The sequence below is a fragment of the Penicillium psychrosexuale genome (assembly GCF_028828465.1).
Source record: "Penicillium psychrosexuale strain IBT 29551 chromosome Unknown utg000004l, whole genome shotgun sequence".
Lineage (NCBI taxonomy): Eukaryota > Fungi > Ascomycota > Eurotiomycetes > Eurotiales > Aspergillaceae > Penicillium > Penicillium psychrosexuale.
In genome coordinates this window covers 5143957-5161626 of record NW_026643189.1, presented here as the reverse complement: position 1 = coordinate 5161626, position 17670 = coordinate 5143957, and the positions used below count along the sequence as shown (strand labels likewise).

General features: G+C 50.4%; 9 protein-coding genes across 9 annotated transcripts; 4 read left to right on the top strand and 5 right to left on the bottom strand.

The window, feature by feature from the left end:
* Nucleotides 1-1518: 1518 nt before the first annotated feature.
* On the bottom strand, nucleotides 1519-2547 carry N7518_007850 (transcriptional regulator family TF; the record flags this gene model as incomplete). The annotated part of the gene is made up of 3 exons (XM_057188777.1): nucleotides 1519-2140; nucleotides 2178-2259; nucleotides 2499-2547. The coding sequence occupies 3 exons, from the start codon at nucleotides 2545-2547 to the stop codon at nucleotides 1519-1521; spliced, it is 753 nt and encodes a 250-aa protein (XP_057040480.1).
* A 1101-nt stretch (nucleotides 2548-3648) lies between these two features.
* On the top strand, nucleotides 3649-5784 carry N7518_007849 (CeGAL family transcription factor; the record flags this gene model as incomplete). The annotated part of the gene is made up of 1 exon (XM_057188776.1): nucleotides 3649-5784. One exon carries the CDS (start codon nucleotides 3649-3651, stop codon nucleotides 5782-5784), a length of 2136 nt encoding a protein of 711 aa, XP_057040479.1.
* Nucleotides 5785-6215: 431 nt separating this feature from the next.
* On the top strand, nucleotides 6216-7423 carry N7518_007848 (putative tartrate dehydrogenase; the record flags this gene model as incomplete). Its single annotated transcript, XM_057188775.1, has 3 exons — nucleotides 6216-6474; nucleotides 6527-7017; nucleotides 7076-7423. The coding sequence occupies 3 exons, from the start codon at nucleotides 6216-6218 to the stop codon at nucleotides 7421-7423; spliced, it is 1098 nt and encodes a 365-aa protein (XP_057040478.1).
* A 319-nt stretch (nucleotides 7424-7742) lies between these two features.
* N7518_007847 (tyrosyl-DNA phosphodiesterase 1) lies at nucleotides 7743-9664 on the top strand (the record flags this gene model as incomplete). The annotated part of the gene is made up of 4 exons (XM_057188774.1): nucleotides 7743-8168; nucleotides 8269-8381; nucleotides 8447-8843; nucleotides 8897-9664. The coding sequence occupies 4 exons, from the start codon at nucleotides 7743-7745 to the stop codon at nucleotides 9662-9664; spliced, it is 1704 nt and encodes a 567-aa protein (XP_057040477.1).
* A 296-nt stretch (nucleotides 9665-9960) lies between these two features.
* On the bottom strand, nucleotides 9961-10506 carry N7518_007846 (uncharacterized protein; the record flags this gene model as incomplete). The annotated part of the gene is made up of 2 exons (XM_057188773.1): nucleotides 9961-10080; nucleotides 10183-10506. 2 exons carry the CDS (start codon nucleotides 10504-10506, stop codon nucleotides 9961-9963), a joined length of 444 nt encoding a protein of 147 aa, XP_057040476.1.
* Nucleotides 10507-10897: 391 nt separating this feature from the next.
* Nucleotides 10898-11925, bottom strand: N7518_007845 (putative U-box domain protein; the record flags this gene model as incomplete). The annotated part of the gene is made up of 3 exons (XM_057188772.1): nucleotides 10898-11131; nucleotides 11191-11728; nucleotides 11843-11925. The coding sequence occupies 3 exons, from the start codon at nucleotides 11923-11925 to the stop codon at nucleotides 10898-10900; spliced, it is 855 nt and encodes a 284-aa protein (XP_057040475.1).
* Nucleotides 11926-12507: 582 nt separating this feature from the next.
* Nucleotides 12508-12987, bottom strand: N7518_007844 (RpiB/LacA/LacB family sugar-phosphate isomerase; the record flags this gene model as incomplete). Its single annotated transcript, XM_057188771.1, has 1 exon — nucleotides 12508-12987. The coding sequence occupies one exon, from the start codon at nucleotides 12985-12987 to the stop codon at nucleotides 12508-12510; it is 480 nt and encodes a 159-aa protein (XP_057040474.1).
* A 1540-nt stretch (nucleotides 12988-14527) lies between these two features.
* Nucleotides 14528-15382, top strand: N7518_007843 (triose-phosphate isomerase; the record flags this gene model as incomplete). Its single annotated transcript, XM_057188770.1, has 1 exon — nucleotides 14528-15382. The coding sequence occupies one exon, from the start codon at nucleotides 14528-14530 to the stop codon at nucleotides 15380-15382; it is 855 nt and encodes a 284-aa protein (XP_057040473.1).
* Nucleotides 15383-16001: 619 nt separating this feature from the next.
* Nucleotides 16002-17592, bottom strand: N7518_007842 (dihydroorotate dehydrogenase 2; the record flags this gene model as incomplete). Its single annotated transcript, XM_057188769.1, has 2 exons — nucleotides 16002-17078; nucleotides 17134-17592. 2 exons carry the CDS (start codon nucleotides 17590-17592, stop codon nucleotides 16002-16004), a joined length of 1536 nt encoding a protein of 511 aa, XP_057040472.1.
* Nucleotides 17593-17670: the final 78 nt, after the last annotated feature.

Below are 17670 nucleotides of genomic sequence, written 5' to 3'. Positions count from 1 at the left end.
GATTTGGAAATTTGGTCAAATTTAAAATATGGCAACGGTGCGTTTCAGCGTGGTTGTAAATTGATTTAGAATTTTACACATGCAATGTGTGCGACTTCGTTCGTTTTGGAGTCTGGTCGCTCTTTGCGATCGGATGCGTTGAGTCTCGCGTGGTGAGACGATCGCGGAAAGAATGTCAGATCAACTGGAATGTCCAGTATCAGATCGAAGTGTGTGTAGAATTTCGAATTCTAGTTCACAGTAGAAAATGAATGTCGGGTCCTCTTGATTTCGCACAGCAAAATGTAGAGAATAACAGCCTCAAGGAATGTGTTTGAAATAAAAGAATCAAAGGAGTCCAGGATCTCAGATCGCTTTGTATCTAGGACTTAAAGAATAAAAGAATAAGGAGAGAATGAAGGAACAAGGACACAATCCCAAGGAGGTTGGAAGAAGAAAGAGAGGGGGTTTCCTCCTTACGGGGGATTATGGGCGCTACACCAGCGTTTGACCAAAATTCACCTGGACCAGTCGCAGGACACCCAAAGGATGCCGATGGAGCCCAATCAAAGAGTTCGGTCTAGAATATTTGGCTTCTCAGGGCCCAGTTGTTCTTGACGATCACACTGGTTCATCCAGACTTTTGATCGTTTGCCTCATTCTACGGTATACGAACTACGCCTAATATTGGTTGACCTTGAAGGGGGCACTACAGGTACTTCCGGACCCCCGAGTTGGTTCCAGCCCCATCTTCCAGGGCTATCTTCCAGGGTCGGATATGTGCCTGGGTATGGAGGGCGTACGTGTTCAACGTGTTCGTGTTCGACGTGTCCACGGGTCCTGCGGTGGCCCTGAGTTGATATGAAATAACCTCCCTAGAACATGACACATACAGCGGGATGCGACAATACCCCGAAAATAATATAATTGAAACGGATGCAGGTCCGAACTCTTAGTCTGAAGGCACGGGCGTTTCACCAACCACTTGTATCAGTTCTATGCTCAAAGTAGTCTGTGCTCCGTGACCCGTTTGGCTCGAATTTAGCCCGGTAGACGTCCAATCAGAGGGGTTGGCTGGATGAACTCAGGTCAAGGGGTCTTGGTGCTAGCGCTTGCCTGCAGCTGACCGAGTCCGGAGGGTTTGGAGAACTCCTAAATCACAGAGATGGTGTGCTTGTTCTTTCAGTGACTGGTGGATGTGGAGTATTGGTGTTTAAAGTCCTTCATCTCAGACTCCACCGTGGAAAATGTGTGGAGTGGAGTGAGCCCCGCTAGGGCCGTATCATGTCATGTGGTATGCGAGGCACTGCATGTCGTGTTGTATTGTGAACCTTGGAATTGCGCCTTGATCATGTACTGCTTTCACTCGACAAGGCCATTCTGGTATTTTGCGTCCTTGAAAGGTTCCAAACAACACGTGATGTGGTGACACAAGCATAGCTCCGCAATGGCTTGGCCCGTTACAGATAAGCCACCCGGGCTCTATAAGGAAGGAGCAGAAGCTTCAATAGTATTGTGTTGTGTTTAGAACACATCAATTTAAAAGTAAAGTCTCGGGTTATTGTGTGATAGCTCCTCCGCTTTGCTCGACCCTGCAGATGCATTGGCATCCACCGAGATACCCACAGCATCCTCGACGCTAGTTATTCCGTCTCGGGAACTACCTGGAGATGGCATTATTGATTCAGGCCCCACCGCGACTTGGTCTCCAAAATATGCCTGCGAAGCTATCACCCCAGGGTGGGGCTGATGAGCATCGTACGAACCCACCGAACTGACCCTGTTGTCCCTTTGCCATGCGTATGAGACTAGTCCGGAATGAGGCTGATCTCCCGAGGGCTGTGATTTATCATGGCTAGGAGTCATAGGAACCGCGTAGCCACGTCCCGGTGTGTCTGAAACGACGTCACTTGATTGCTCAATGGTAAACCGGTCCGACATGACGGTCAGCCAACGCTCCATATCGGGCGATTCTCGGAGGGGAAGCTGAGACCACTCTTTCATGCGAGCTGCCTTGTGCTTGAGCAAAGTATCCGTCTTTGGGGTTTGAATCACTATTGGTTGCCCCATTGAACGCATGGTCATCAAAGCTCCGTAAAGGGCCGACTCGGTCTCTGCCAGCCTCTCTTCCAATTGGTTCAAGTATCCCAATGGTAAGCCCCTGGGCCAATGAGTTAGCTTCCCGGGTACCTGCATACATGTAGGCCGGGTACTTGCCTTTTACCACTCTCAGGGTAGATGCATTTCGATGCATCTCCTGCGCATTGGGAACAGAACGGACTTAACGAGATGCAAATAATTAGAAATGAGACTAGCTAGAGAACTAAACGGTGAGAGCTTTGGTCTTACAGTTTGCGGTCACACTATATGGTCAGCACTTATCTTGCTGTACTTTATGAATAACATACTTTGCATTTGCGCTGTCTGCATAGCTCACAGGAAATCGGATTCAAGTTCTCTTCTGATGAGATCTCGAGTCAGTCGATCTATGCTTCTTATCTGGGGTATTCCGGTCACACCTGGCATAGTGGCACCAGGGGCCTTCCGCTTCGATCGCAATTGCGCCATTTGTTAATCCCGGGATTATACAATGCACATGTAGAACCCCCGAACATACTAATGCAAGATCAGGCTATCAAGTTCGGGTGTACTCCGTATGTGTGTTGCTGTTGGGTGAAAGTCTCGGAGTAAGAAACCTCCGGGTAGAATTAGCAGGCACGTGATGATCACCATATTCATCAGGAAGACAACTAATACAACAGTTGTTAAGGGAGGTGCGGATCATTGATTTTGCTTTTGTTTTGAATGAACGAATTCTATCATCGTGTTGTTCAAAATCCCTGCAAATTGGTCGTCATAACGCATCAGATTGTTGGTCCTATTGATTCGATTATTCCATCCCTTCCTTTTTTATTGCGATTTATTACCAGCCTTCCCTACAGTCCCTTGGCTACCTAAATTATGGCTTGATGTATAATTTTCTTCATACTGTCTCACGGTAAGCTTAGCTTGCTCAAATGCGTACGTAAAGGCGAGAATTCTTCGCCAAACCTGCGTCCAGTAAGGGTAATGCCATATATATTGCCAATATCAGTAAACAGATACTCGGTATGTTGAAGGCAGCTTACAGAATATTTGGAGCTTTCGTGGCCATTCCTTTAGAGTTCCTGACGATTTCACGATCAGCAAAGAACCCAAGTGGTACCTGGATGCCCGGTAGTCTTCCAAGGTCAAGGGGGAGGTCCGTGGAAGACGTTGGGAGGGGAATGTCACAATTATAGTTATCTAAAAGACGCGTGATATCATGGCCTAGTAGCTCCATTCGTGCCTTCAAGGGGAGTAATTCCTCAGATCTAGACATCCCTCGTGCATCACGCGCACAGTGCACTCATAATTGAGAATGTAGCTTTAGATTGTACGACTCGCAGGAGTGAGCTATCACTATCTAGGGTGTATCCTCTATTATCGATGAAGAAGGGGATGCCGATGAAGCGGTTAATACAAAAAATATTGCTCAATCTTCAATTCTTCAATTCTTCAATTTTATAGATCTGGTGCAGCCTGCTGCTGACGTAATAACGAACTGGGTCGCCAGCCCTGGAGACTTCTTCCAAGTAACTTGACTTCAATATCTCATTCGAAAAATGTGATACACAAATTACAGCAATAATGGCTTCGGCTTCACCTGCGAGTATGAGATTCGAGGATAATGAGTCTGAATGGCCATATCTTTCTCGTGCAACTAAGAGACACAAGCGCACCTCAGGCGCTGGTACCTCAGGACCCTCGCCGCGCGAAATTGGATATATGAGAGAATCTCAAAATGACGGATCTGCGACCTTCCTTGGAAGCTCAAGTGGAATTCATTTTATCCGCCATGTCTACAATGCCTTCGCACATCGTTCAGCCGACTTGGACCAAACACGAGCCCGTGACAAAACCTCGGTGCCAGGGGAAGACGACCGGCTACAGCAAAATCCAGGAAGCATTCAAAGCTCAGATGAGCTGTGGGCGATAGAAGAATTAAATTATGTGCCAAATACCTCATTTGCTTTCGACGATCTTGTCATGTGGACACGCAGCTATTTCGAGAATTGGCATCCAATCTTCCCATGCCTCCACGCCCCGACAGTCTTGAAAACAATAGAGACAGTCAGTCAAAAAGGAGCGGAGTCGGTCAACCGACAAGAATTGATGATTCTCCGCTCCATCGTATCCATTTCTCTGGGTGACAATCGACAGAGAACGTCGTCTGGATCGGGGCTTAGTCCTGTTCCTTCGGTCTTGGTCTTCCGATCCATTCAACATGTGATGCAAGATGTACAAAGCCTCCTTGAAGAGCCGACTAGCTTGCCACTGCTACAAGCTGCATTTACCGCTCAACTTGCACTTGCTTCTCTTTTGCGCCTGAATGCCGCCTCGCGGGTGGGGGGTGTCATCACCCGCACTGCATTCCACCTCGGGTTGCATCGTTGCCCAAGACGCTTTTCTTGCTTTACCAGCGAAGAAGCCGATATTCGTTGTCGATTGTTCTGGTCCATCTATTCCCTTGAAAGATATCTTTCTCAGGCCCTTGGCATTCCGCTCTCTATTCGAGATGACGACATCGACGTGTGCTATCCCGATGCCGAAAGACATTCTTCAACAACTGTCAAGCTCCCAGATGACCACAGACTGCGGTTGTTGTGCCATCTTGCGAGATTCGCACGGATTCGAGGTTTGATTGTTGAACTTCGTAATAAATCCATTCTCCATAGTCATGCTAGCCAGGTCGAAGCGGCTCATGTTACTGGAGAGCTAGCACAATGGTGGAATGAAGTTTATGATGATGTCAATCCCATCAATGAGCCCGCAGAATTTGGTCTAGAGCAAGAGCCGATCTTGCAGCCATATCATCGGCTACTCCTGATGATCCTAAGACACGAAGCTATCATTTCGCTGAACCGACCTCTTTTAGCCTCTGGAAAGCCCAGTGCAGATTACAAGAACGCTTTGCAGACTTGCATTGGATCCTCTCGGTCTATACTTGCGGCATTGAGAAAGCACATGTCTTTTGAACCCAAATCTCCGCTCTCGTGGCCATGCTTTACATGGTCGACTTGGATGGCCTGTCTCATTCTGATGTATGCTGCGTGGGAAGAGGAATTATCTACGCCGACTGCTCTCAAATATGCGAGAATGGGGATTGCCATCTTGGAAAACCTATCATTGCGCGGTAGCAGCTGGCCGGAGACCTGCATCGAGGCGATCAAGGGTATGGAATCTGCTTTTGAGACACAAACAAATGGTGGTCAATCCGCCAAGGCTGCTGCCACCTTGAACGGCGCCGAGAGACCAACTCAACCCTGTGCCCAAGCCACGTCATCGATGGATGAACAGATAGCAACGCCGCCGGTTCAGGATGGAAATAATGAGCTTGGCGATACAGATCTCACGCCAGTTCGACCTCAAGCTTTAGCACCGAATGGATACCAAGGCCGTTCAGTCTCTACCGGAATTCATCCGTTTCAACCATCAATTCGCTCACCTGTCCAGAGACTTGACACTGCAGAAAACTACGACTCTACTGTTTTCTCACAGTCTGACAATATCGGTAACCTTGCCGGAGGGTTAGACCCTGCTGAGAACGATTTCAACGGACAATATTCAGCTGGTCTCATTTTCGGCAATATGGCTGACGGAAACCCTGCTTTTAATCCGAGTTTTGCTGGTCAAGACTCTTTGCCATTTTCATCATCTATGCTTATGAACGATTTATGGAGTGTGGCCGATGGCCCATGGATGATTCACAATAACTTTTTGTGATTTCCGATACGTTATAAGCGAGCATATGTGTAGATCTCGTGCTTTTTGGCAATTTCAATTTCAGTTGTGATTTAGATTGAGATTTGTCGCGAGCGTTGAATTTGGATGGAATGCACATTAAGTACACCCCGTTGGAAGGATCTGGAGGTCATTTACAGGCCATCAGATGTCTCGACCGAGTTGTTCGTCACGCGGACTTGTCTTTCTCCGAGTGGGCCCGTATAGCACATCCCGGACATTTGCATCTCCGTCCGCACCCCGCGACAATTATAGTCGAATGAGCTCGCGATGAGGGGTTATGCGATAGGTTTATGGGCAGTGCAAGTGGAGACTGAAACCTGAGAATTTGGAGCCGACTTCCTTTAAAGGCTTCGTCTTCTGCCGTCTATCACCTAAATCACCTCCAACAATAACTTTATCACAACATCATCATGTCTCCATCAGTCGCTAGTCAAAAGACCTACAGCATCGCATCCATCCCAGCCGATGGAATTGGCCCAGAGGTTATCAGTGCTGGTATCACAGCTCTGAATGCCTTGACCGATACTCTCAAGACGTTCAAGTTAGAGTTCAAGAACTATGATTGGAGCTCCGAGACGTACAAGAAGACCGGCAAATACATCCCCGATGGTGGACTCGAGGAGCTCAAGAAGCACGACGCGATTTTCTTCGGCGCCGTCGGCGCTCCTGGTAAGCAGACACAATCAATGCCTTGAAGACATTATACTAAACACCAGAGAAGACGTCCCGGATCATATTTCCTTGTGGGGGCTGAGACTCGCCATCTGCCAGCCGTTCCAGCAGTATGCGAACGTGCGCCCAACACGGGTATTCCGCGGCACCGAGTCCCCGTTGCGCAAGTGCGGACCCAATGACCTTGACTGGGTGATCATCCGTGAGAACAGCGAGGGAGAGTATGCGGGTCAGGGTGGCCGTTCTCACACCGGAAAACCGTGGGAGGTCGCGACTGAAGTTTCTATCTTCTCCCGTCACGGTGTGGAGAGGATTATGCGGTTTGCCTTTGAGACTGCTCAGAAGCGGCCGCGCAAGCTGTTGACGGTGGTCACTAAGAGCAATGCCCAGCGCAACGGTATGGTTCTCTGGGATGAAGTGGCAAAGATTGTTGCGGTTGATTTCCCCGATGTCACTGTGGACAAGATGCTTGTTGATGCTATGACTACTCGCATGGTTCTGAAGCCCGAGAGTCTGGATACCATCGTTGCTACCAATTTGGTGAGTGGCCGATATAGAAATGATGCATAAATAGGTCTGTGGACTGACGATCTACTAGCACGCTGATATCCTCTCTGATCTCGCTGCCTCTCTGGCTGGATCTATTGGTATCGCACCTACCTCTAACCTCGACCCTACACGGGAGTATCCTAGTATGTTCGAGCCCATTCACGGCTCCGCTTTTGATATCACCGGCATGGGTATCTCCAACCCCGTGGCTACATTCTGGACGGCTTCGGAGATGCTTGCTTGGCTCGGCGAGGAGGAGGCTGCTAAGCAGCTGCTGGTCTGTGTCGAGAATGTCTGCGAGCAGGGAGTTCTTACCCGTGACTTGGGTGGTGACGCCACGACGAAGCAGGTCACTGATGCAGTTGTGGCGGAGATTAAGAAGCTTGCGGCTCAATAAGTCGTGTCCAATCAAGGAATTTTGTTTGAGGATGAGCAATGAAATTGTATAGTTGAATAAAATGAGTGGGCAATACATTGAGACCTAGAAGCGGCTACAATGATGAAAATGGAAAATGCAGAATGAGGTGAAAGATTCAATTCCTATAAAATGCCTTTTGTATATATACCCCGTAACATTTAAGAGAATACCTCGCACTTCCGTGTATCCTACAAGGGAAACCTTCAATATATATAATTTGAGTGTTTGTTGTGATCACCGATCTCGACCGCCTTTTAACCACCATCAACTCAACCATCACTCTCATAGAAACATTTGAATGGAGCGCCCGTCCAAAAGAGCCAGGATCTTATCAGATTCCAATGATGGCTCAGCGAGTACACCCCTGACGTCTTTGCAAAGGGCCATTAGCCCACCATTGCCACGAGGTTGCCCCGGACCAACTGATGGTAAATTAACTTCTGGCACTGGAGACACCGGAGGCACTGCTCGCCATCCCCAGTTGATCAATTCGCCAGTACAACTTACCAATATTCGAGATCTACCGGATGGCAACAATGTCGATACCACCCGACTACGTGATATTCTCGGAGATCCCATGATTCGCGAATGCTGGCAGTTCAACTACCTCTTTGATGTGGATTTTCTCATGTCACAGTTCGACGAGGATGTCCGCAGTCTGGTGCAAGTCAAGGTCGTGCATGGATCGTGGCGAAGGGAGGATACGAATCGGATTCGAGTTGAAGTAAGTTTGCACTGACGTGACTCGATCGGGTTAGCTTTATCTTTTTGAATACATCCCATCATTGATCGAGTGTTTGAAGTAACGACTAATCTGCTCCTAGGAGGCCTGTTCGCGATATCCTAATGTCGAGCCTATTGTGGCCTACATGCCGGAGCCTTTCGGGACACATCATTCTAAGATGATGATTCTTCTTCGGCATGATGACCTAGCTCAGTAAGATTCTTGCACACATTATTGATCGCTATAGCCCGATATAGTCTGACTGAATAACCAAACAGAGTTGTTATTCACACGGCAAACATGATCCATATGGATTGGACTAATATGACACAAGCCGCCTGGCGCTCTCCACTGCTTCCCCTGCAGAAGACAAGCTCAGCAGGGTCTCAGACAGACACCAAAATTGGCTCGGGCGCACGGTTCAAAAGGGACCTTCTCGCTTATCTGAAAGCGTACGGACCTAAAAAGACCGGCCCGCTGGTCCAGCAGTTGGATAGTTATGACTTCGGCTCTATCCGCGCTGCCCTCATTGCTAGTGTCCCGTCAAAAAGGCATGTCAGTGACTCCAGCTCAAAAGAGGATACACTATGGGGCTGGCCTGCTCTGAAAGACTTGATGAGCCAAATACCCATCCAGCAGAAAAACACAGGCAAGAAACCACATATAGTAATGCAGGTGCGTATCTCCACACAACCATCATGCTGTAACAAATCTCCAACAAATCCAAGATTTCTTCAGTAGCAACCCTCGGCCAAACAAACAAATGGCTCAAAGATGTCTTCCTCAAAGCCCTCACCCCAACCCAAACCCCAAAACCAACAACCTACTCAATAATCTTCCCAACCCCAGACGAAATCCGCCGCTCCTTAAACGGCTACGACTCCGGCGGCTCAATCCACATGAAAACCCAAAGCGCAACACAACAAAAGCAGCTCCAATACATGCGCCCGCATCTCTGCCAATGGGCAGGTGACACCCTCCCACAAGGCGAATGCATCGATCTATCCGAAGACAATCCCCCAAAGCGCGAAGCAGGCCGCGCCCGCGCAGCCCCGCACATCAAAACTTACATCCGCTTCGGGGACTCGGACATGAAGACCATCGACTGGGCGATGGTGTCATCGGCGAATCTGTCTACGCAGGCGTGGGGCGCGGCGACGAATGCGAGTGGCGAGGTGCGCATTTGTAGCTGGGAGATTGGCGTTGTTGTTTGGCCGGATCTTTTCCAAGATGGGGGTTGTGGTGATACTGATTCTGCATCTGCATCTGAATCCCGAGCGGAAGAGAAATCCCCGATGCCGGATACGCTGATGGTTCCTTGCTTTAAGCGGGACCGTCCTTCTGTGTCTGAGGGGGCTGAGACGGCTTCGGTGGTAGTTGGGTTCCGGATGCCTTATGATCTGCCATTGACGCCGTATGGTGCGGGTGATGACCCGTGGTGCGCGACTGCTTCGCATGCTCTACCGGACTGGCGAGGGGAGAGTTGGATTGCTTGAGTCTGCTGTCTTTGCATTTAGTCTTTTTTAGCTATATCTAGGGTGTTTTCGCCTCAGCAGTTCACGGGCGTGAGTCGCATGGTTGTCGTAGTATACAGTGCGCGGGATTGTGAGGTACTGATACTGAGTCATGGAAAGTAGCATGCATTTGTATTCGTATTCGTCCTGAAAGGTTTGAGACAATACGGTTATCTCTTTTCTTTTAGATAACCGTCTTTCCAAAATTCACTCCACAACATATCTCCTTCGATAGATCGCGAGTCATTGTCCCAGACTAATTCTTCCAATTGTATCATCTATTCGTCGCGGGTGCCGTACTTGGAAATGAGGGTGTTGACGTGGCTGATGTAGAGCTGGTGGGCCTTAGCAGGGCTGTAATCCTTGACCTTCTCCCAAGCACCGTAGAGCTGCTTCTTCTATAAGGTTGCAAGGAGTGAATTGTCAGCTATTGGCCTTCTCCCAAACGTGCTATAGTCCGGGGCTTCCCGAGCTCAATCAAAAGCAGAGCTTAGACGTACCTGGATATCGAACATGCCAGGCTTCTCCATAACGTCACCCTTGCCAACCTTGAAGTAGATGTAGAGGTCCTTCTTCTCCATAAGACCGGGGGAGGTCTTCAGCATCATAACAGCCTTGGCGGCGAACTCGAAGGCCTTGCGGAGGGTCTCGGCCTCGGCGGCATCATCGAGCTTCTCGAACTCGCCCTGCTCGACGACCTTCTCGTAGACTTCCTTCAGGGCTGCGATGTCGATGCCGGCGGCAGCTTCTTGGACCTCGGGGGTGAACTTTTCTTTCTTCTGGGCAGCCTCCAGGGCGGTGATGAAGGGGGTGATGTCGGACATTTTGGATTTGAGGATTGTTTGTTTTTGGGTATAAGGAGGGGTAAGTCAGGAACAGAGGATTTATATGGTTGGGATGTTGGAGATGGTTGAGGGCGGGGTCAACGGCCCTGGAGGTGGGGTGGATGACACACTCGCCAGTTGATTTTGAGGTCATACGATCTCTTGCATACAATGCCTTTACTATTACGTAGGCTATGGAATGAGCAGGATGGCTTTAGAGTAATCCAACTTGTCTTACATATTCAACATTTGATTCAGAAATACCATTATTTACCACGCCGACAGATGCATATCCACAATGCAACCGATGTGGAATCATTCGCTATGCACCAGAAAAAGAAAACAAAAGAGAAATGTCGGGGCAATGTACAAGTTCAAAGATGAAGAGCGATCACCAATCCACCGCCCATCCATTGTGGGTGAGGAATTCCTCACAAACTGCCTTGAGGGCGTAGTTGTTCCGCAGATCATTGACACTGATAGGAGCCCGAGTCAAAGGATCGACGCCCGACTTCTCGACATACTTGGTGATGCCCAAGCGATCGAAACTAACCCCGGATGGTGTAATAACAGGATCATGCATGATCTCAAACGTGATGCCATCAATGAGATAGTCCGGAACAACCTGGAAGCAAACCCAAACGTCAACAACCACCTCATCGAAGAACCAAGTTCAAAACATACCCTTTCCTGAACCTCTCCCTTGGAAGCAACTCGAAATGCCTCCCTCAAGTTCCTAACTTTAGTCTCCGCATCCTCCCGCAGCGCCTTCTGGTCCTCCCCGAACCCAATCTCCCCGATCTCCCCGCGCTCCAAGCGACCCTGCAACTCCGCCAGCGCCCGCGTCACATCGGCCTCAATGAGCGCCTCCATAGAACCCAGTGTCTCATTCAGCTGGCGCACCCGGGAAGTCTCCCGCGCAGCCCAGATCTGCTGCTTCGCGCGCAGGACCGTCTGCGACAGATTCTCTGATTGGGCATTCTTCGCTGCTAGACTCTGTTGGTAAGCTTCGGACGCGACGTCGAGTGCTTCTTGTGGGCGCTGGAGGCCTAGGAGTGCCTGGGCGAGGTAGTAGTGGCTCTTGAGCGCGACGGGGTTCTTTAGACCGTAGATCTCGATTGCGGCTCGCGCGTCATGTTCAGCGTCGGCCCATTTGGCGAGTTTGATTCGTGTTATCGCGCGGTTTGTGAATAAGGTTGGGTCACTGGGGTTCTTTTGGATTCTATGTAATATGGGGATTTTGTTAGTTTGGGGACATTTGAATGATCGTTGGGTTTGCGACTTTGGTTGGGAGTGATGAGGGGAAGTGCTGGAGGGGTTGAATGTGATAGCTTACGCCTGGGAGTACAAGTCTTCGGCACCGCTGTAATCCCCAGATTTGTAGAGCTCATTGCCCTTTGCTTTGAGTTCTTGGGCCATGATCTATGTGTGAGTGAGGCCTTGAGTTTCTCCCCGTGTGATCTGTTCCCCAATGTGGGGCGGCCCACATATAAATTCAAGAGTGATAGGAGTGGATATTGCTGTGATTCATGACAGCTGGGGGGATTTAAAGGGTTTTGATATGCAGTACCTATGTGAGTACCCTTTTTGGATATCTTTGTGAGTTCACCCAAAGCGCATAAAACAACTGTCACTATAGTTCGTTATGGTCTATGGAAAGTCATAGATCCCCGCAGAAGGTCTGAGTCAGCTCAATTGATGCACTGCGCCACATGAGGCAGCTACTCTTCTATACATTAAATTGGGTGAGGTTGACTATACTTATTCATTCACTATATACATATCTCTGTGACGTTCTAATCCGATTTGGAAGCAGAAGTAACATTTGGTTCGTGGTATCATGCGCTGTGAGAACTAAGAAAGACACCACAATCGTGCAGACAAGTCGGTACAACCTGACAAGTCATGCTTTATCAAAGATGGCACAAGATAAGGAGGTTTCTCAGGACATCTGGAGTGTTTCGGGTATCAGGTAAGATAAGATAGACAGCAAAGACGTGTCTAAGCAACAGTGCGGAACTGGATCTCATAGTCCGTGATAGCCTGGACCTTGGCAGCAGAGGCGGACTTAGGATCGAAGCGGTAGTTTAGCCAGTCGGTAGCCAGCTTCTTGGCTAATTCAACACCGATGACACGCTGACCCATGCATAGGACTTGAGCGTCGTTGCTCAGAATAGAGCGCTCAACGGAGAAAGGATCATGGGCAGTCACAGCCCGAATGCCGGGCACCTTGTTCGCAGCGATGGCAACACCCAGACCAGTGCCGCAAATGAAGAGGCCGCGATCAGCCTTGCCATCCATAATGAGCTTGGCACCCTCGACGGCAGGGTGTGGGTAGGCAGTCTTGTCGGAAGATGAGTTGACGCCCACATCAATGATCTCGGCAACGAGGGGGTTCTTCTCGAGAGTGGCCTTGATAGCATCCTTATATGGGACACCGGCCTCGTCGCAGGCCATGACAATGCGGAAAGGAGTAGACATGATGAGGTATGGACGAGTGGACGAGTGGACGAGGATGAGGAATGTACAAACAATACGAGATGTATTAAATCAAATATATGGTATAGATAATATATTGATTTCACACAGAAAAGAAATCCTTGACTTGGGAGTACGCACAGGGGTCTTTATATCTTTTTGCTTAGCTCTCTTCCCCTCTCTCCTTTATAGCCGTACAACCACCGCTCAGGTCCAGCCAATCCTTGCATTTGATAGAATCATCTACAGCCGTTCTCCACCAAGAAAGTCGAATAGTCTGGTTCCGGCCTTGATATTGTTACGCGTATTTCAGCGTCCAGGGTGGCCCGCCCCAGCATCACAGCACCCCACGACGGGCCGTAAGTGGTCGGTGCCAGAAATAGGTTAAACCGAGGTCGGATACTTTAGGATCCTTGTTTTGGTCCGTACATGCGTCTTACCTCGTATTACCGGCATGTTTTATTAGACCTCGCTGGCGCTGGCTTGGAACACACAGGCTTCACATTCTGCCACACACCAAGCCATCGATGTCAGTGGTGAGCGCAACCTACAATACACGACGGACAAGAAGGTTGTGGCTTTCGCACAGGCATGGCGGTCCAACTGGCTTCTTAAATGCTGATGCCTCAAGGCCGAGGGCCGGGACCTTTGGTTTCATCTTTTCCCGAGTCCAGGGTTATTTTGGTGGCTGAGGTCTGGGCACCTCGTATATCGACGAATGTCACCTAGACGGGAAGAGGGGAATATTGAATTGACCTCATACCAGGGAATTAGGTTCAATGCTTTGAAAAACCTGGCTGAGCATGACATTGGAGGGTAATGCGGGATATCGACGAGTGAATTTGCCTCCTGACTTAGTTTTCCAATGGTCGAATGCACAAGTACACAAGTATGGCCTTATTATCCCCAAGACGCTAAACCCCATAGTTAATTGATGTGCATTGCCTCATAGCAAAGGTGTTTTACTCCACTTTTCCACTCCACTGTAATGTTGTTGGGCGTTAGCCCACTGGTTCTCCGGCTTGTACTATTGCACAATGTATGTACTCCGGATTTTCGTTTAGATCTGCACTGTATGATCCTAGAAATTGCATATCATGCTCTAATTATACTATAGTAGGCAGATGGGATAAGAGTCTTGGAATGTATACCTAAAGTGTACATAAAGTACAAAGCGCAATACCATCTGGGAATAGTTCGATTCTCCTATGTCCGGGGTACGGGGTACTAGATATTACGTTGGCTTCGCTTGGATTATCACAGTCTAGCCAACATTTATTGGACTCGGTATTGAGTACTCTATTGAGTACTCTGAATGGCTATACCCTCATACAACATGTATGGACAATCGGAACGTCTAGCGCACAAATGCCACTAATGCGCATTGACACACTGGAAATTACCTTTGATCAAAAAAATACTTGGAATTACTTGGAATTACAATTCGAATCCTGGCTTTGACTTTCCAACTTTCCGAGAATCAAGAATCCCTAGCTTCAGACGGGAACGACCCAAACACACAACTTTCGCAACACCAATCACCATGGCGTCCACTTACCCAGTTCTCCCGGAGAAGCTCCTCCTCATCTCTCTAAAGATGTACTTCACCCCAGACCGCACACTCACCTACCTTCGCGAACTCCTCAACCCAACCAACGAGATCGTCCACCCCGCAAACCGAGACAAACTCCTCCTAGCTCTAATCCCAGACTTCCTAACCATCTGGCCCTGCGCGCAAATCCTCAAAGAGTACGAAGCCAACCTCACCAGCGCCGGAACCGGAACCTCCCCATCCCCACCCCCTTTCCTCCTCGGCGCGCAAGACTGCTTCTGGGAATCGCAAGGCGCATACACAGGCGAAGTCTCCCCGGCCTCAATCCGCGCGCTAGGCTGCTCAATCGTCGAACTAGGCCACGCCGAGCGCCGCGCCATCTTCAACGAAACAGAAGACCAAACCGCCCGCAAAGCAGCCGCAACCTGCGCCCAGCACATGGTCCCGCTCGTCTGCATCGGCGAAGTGACAGCTCCCGGCCCCGTCGCCTCCCAGGCTGTCGGCCAGGCTGTGGCCGAGTGTGCGGTGCTGGTGCGCGCTGTGCTGGCGGCTATCCCGGACGACGCGCCCGTTATATTTGCCTACGAGCCTGTTTGGGCTATTGGCCAGCCGAAGCCGGCTGGTGTTGATCACGTTGCTGCTGTTGTGCAGGGCATCCGGGCGGTTATTAGTGCCCGGCCTGGTACAGTGCGTGTTTTGTATGGCGGTAGTGCCGGGCCTGGTCTTTGGGGGGCTGGTGGGCTTGGTCGCGCGGTTGATGGGATGTTTTTGGGCAGGTTCGCACATCAAATTGATGGCGTGCGGGAGGTTGTCCGTGAGGTAGAGGAGACGCTGGCTATAGCGTGATGATGCCCCAGGTACTCATCCTCGACACGACGCCTTGACATTTCATGTCTACAATTATACAGGTATACGGTATTGTGTTTCGCACTATACGGTTCCTTGTCATTGTTATACGGAATAATAAATAACAGACCTTGAAGAAAAAGGCGCATCTAGACAAAAACAGGTAAAGTGGGAATCTCAACCGGCTGTCTCCCCGGGAAGCCTATCTGGGGAAACCCGCAAACTGGAGAACTTCCCCGGTTTTCTTCAGTCACGCGGCCGATCAGAGATTTCCCTCTCAGATGACTTTTAAAGCTTTTTTAGGTTCGGCAAACCTCAATAGGCCTTGGATGCTATGTATCTCTCCTCCACTTTGCTTTATGTGGGTTCATTGGACTGATCGAGTAATCCGAGCTATTGATATAGTTCGCGCGGGTCAATTCCGAGCGAGATCGAGTTCCCCTTTTCATTTATTTCGGTATTGCCTGACTTGGTCGTTCCATATAGAATTGTGCGGTGTCAATTGGATCTTTCGGGCGAGAAATGCAGAATATTACTTTTCTTGTGCATATCCGTGTTATTTACAGGATCTATCAAAGACCGAATGAGAATAATCGAAAAAAAACTTAGTTCACACCGCTTATTTCTTCTGAAGCTCCTCGCGCAGCTCCTTCTTGACACGCGTGACAGTGCCAACACCGCCGTAGACAATACCAGTGTACATCATAGCCACCGAAGCGCCGGCCTTGAGAGCCTCGCGTGCCTCCTCACCGGTAGTGATACCGCCGGAAGCGAAGATAACCTTCCGAGGAAGGTCAGACACCTTCTCGACAGACTTATCCGAATCGGTCGCAGACGACGGGGGTCCCTGGTCAAGCAGGGCGCGGTAGCGGGCGACGAGCGCAATGGAGCGGTTAAACAGCTGGGGGCCGGAGTAACCGCCGGTTTCCTTCAGAGTCTTCTGCTCCTCGGCGGGGAGGACGAAGCCCCGGGGCACGGGGTCGGGCCGACGGTTGGTGGTGTTGCCGACGATGACACCGTCGACGCCGGAGTTCCAGACAGCCTCGCAGATGCCGGAGATCTGCTCGTCGGAGTCTTCATCCGGGCTTACCTTGACCATTACGTAGGGCTTGGTCTTGCGCTCAACGTTCTTGGCGGAGGCGACGACCGCCGTGAGGATTGCTGTGAGGGGTGCGGCTGCTTGGAGGTCACGCAGACCTGGGGTGTTGGGGCTGGAGACGTTCACGACGAGGATGTCAGCGTACGGCGCTACTCGGTCCACGCAGTAGACGTAGTCGCGCTTGATGGCTTCGATGTCTCCGTCGGGGGTAAGCTTGTTCTTGGCAACTTGCACTGCGAGGAGTTTTCCCGGGACCAGACTGCCGGGCGGAACATTGGCTTCGCCGTCCAAGACGCGCTGCGCGGATTGTTCGTGAAGGCCGAATCCGGCGGCGTAGGCGAAGTCAGCTACACGCTGCTTCAGAACCTTTGCCATATGGTCGGCGCCCTTGGAGTTGAGGCCGTAGCGGTTGATCATCGCGTGTTGCGAGGGCAGTCGGAATACCCTAGGCTTCGGGTTGCCTTCCTGTGGTAGAGGGGTCGTGCCGCCCACCTCGACGATGGCGGGACCGATGTCGAACAGCGCATCAGGGACCTCGGCGTGCTTGTCCAGACCGGCGGAGATACCGATGGGGTTAGAGAGGGTGTATCCAAAGACCTGATAACAGACCTCGTCAGTGATTGACCATCGGCAGGTTTGGGAATACCATTACCTCAGTTGCCAGGACGCCATCACTGTCCGGGTCGCCACGCTCGCGCGGGTGCAGACCATACTGGTAGAGCATCTTCAGGTTTTCCACGCCAACGTGGTGTGCATCCTCCGCATCGGGCCACAGGAGGCGGATCAAGGGTACAACGCCGTATCTGTGGATACTGGCTCTGGTGTCCGTTCCATAGATGTAGCCCACCAGCAGGGTTAAGGCCAATGAAGCACCGTACAAGGCTTTCCTAGAGCCACGGCGGGTTTTGCGGGGGATCTCCTTGGCGGTCTCCTGTGTAACCTCCTTCCCCATCTCCTTGGCCGCCTCAGTGGGTGGAGGTGCAGCCGAGTCCGAAGCATATCGCAAAGCACCGGGGTAGCGCTGGGCCCGTTTTGGTAGCAATGCCGACGGCCGTTGGTTCAAGCGGGAGGTAGGAAGAGCGCGAGCCCGGACGCTGGCTCTCCAGGCCATTGTTGCGGAGTTACAAGTCATTTTGGTTGCGTATAGAGCTAATTATCTTCGCCGGAGCAACGCCCGATCGAACCTATA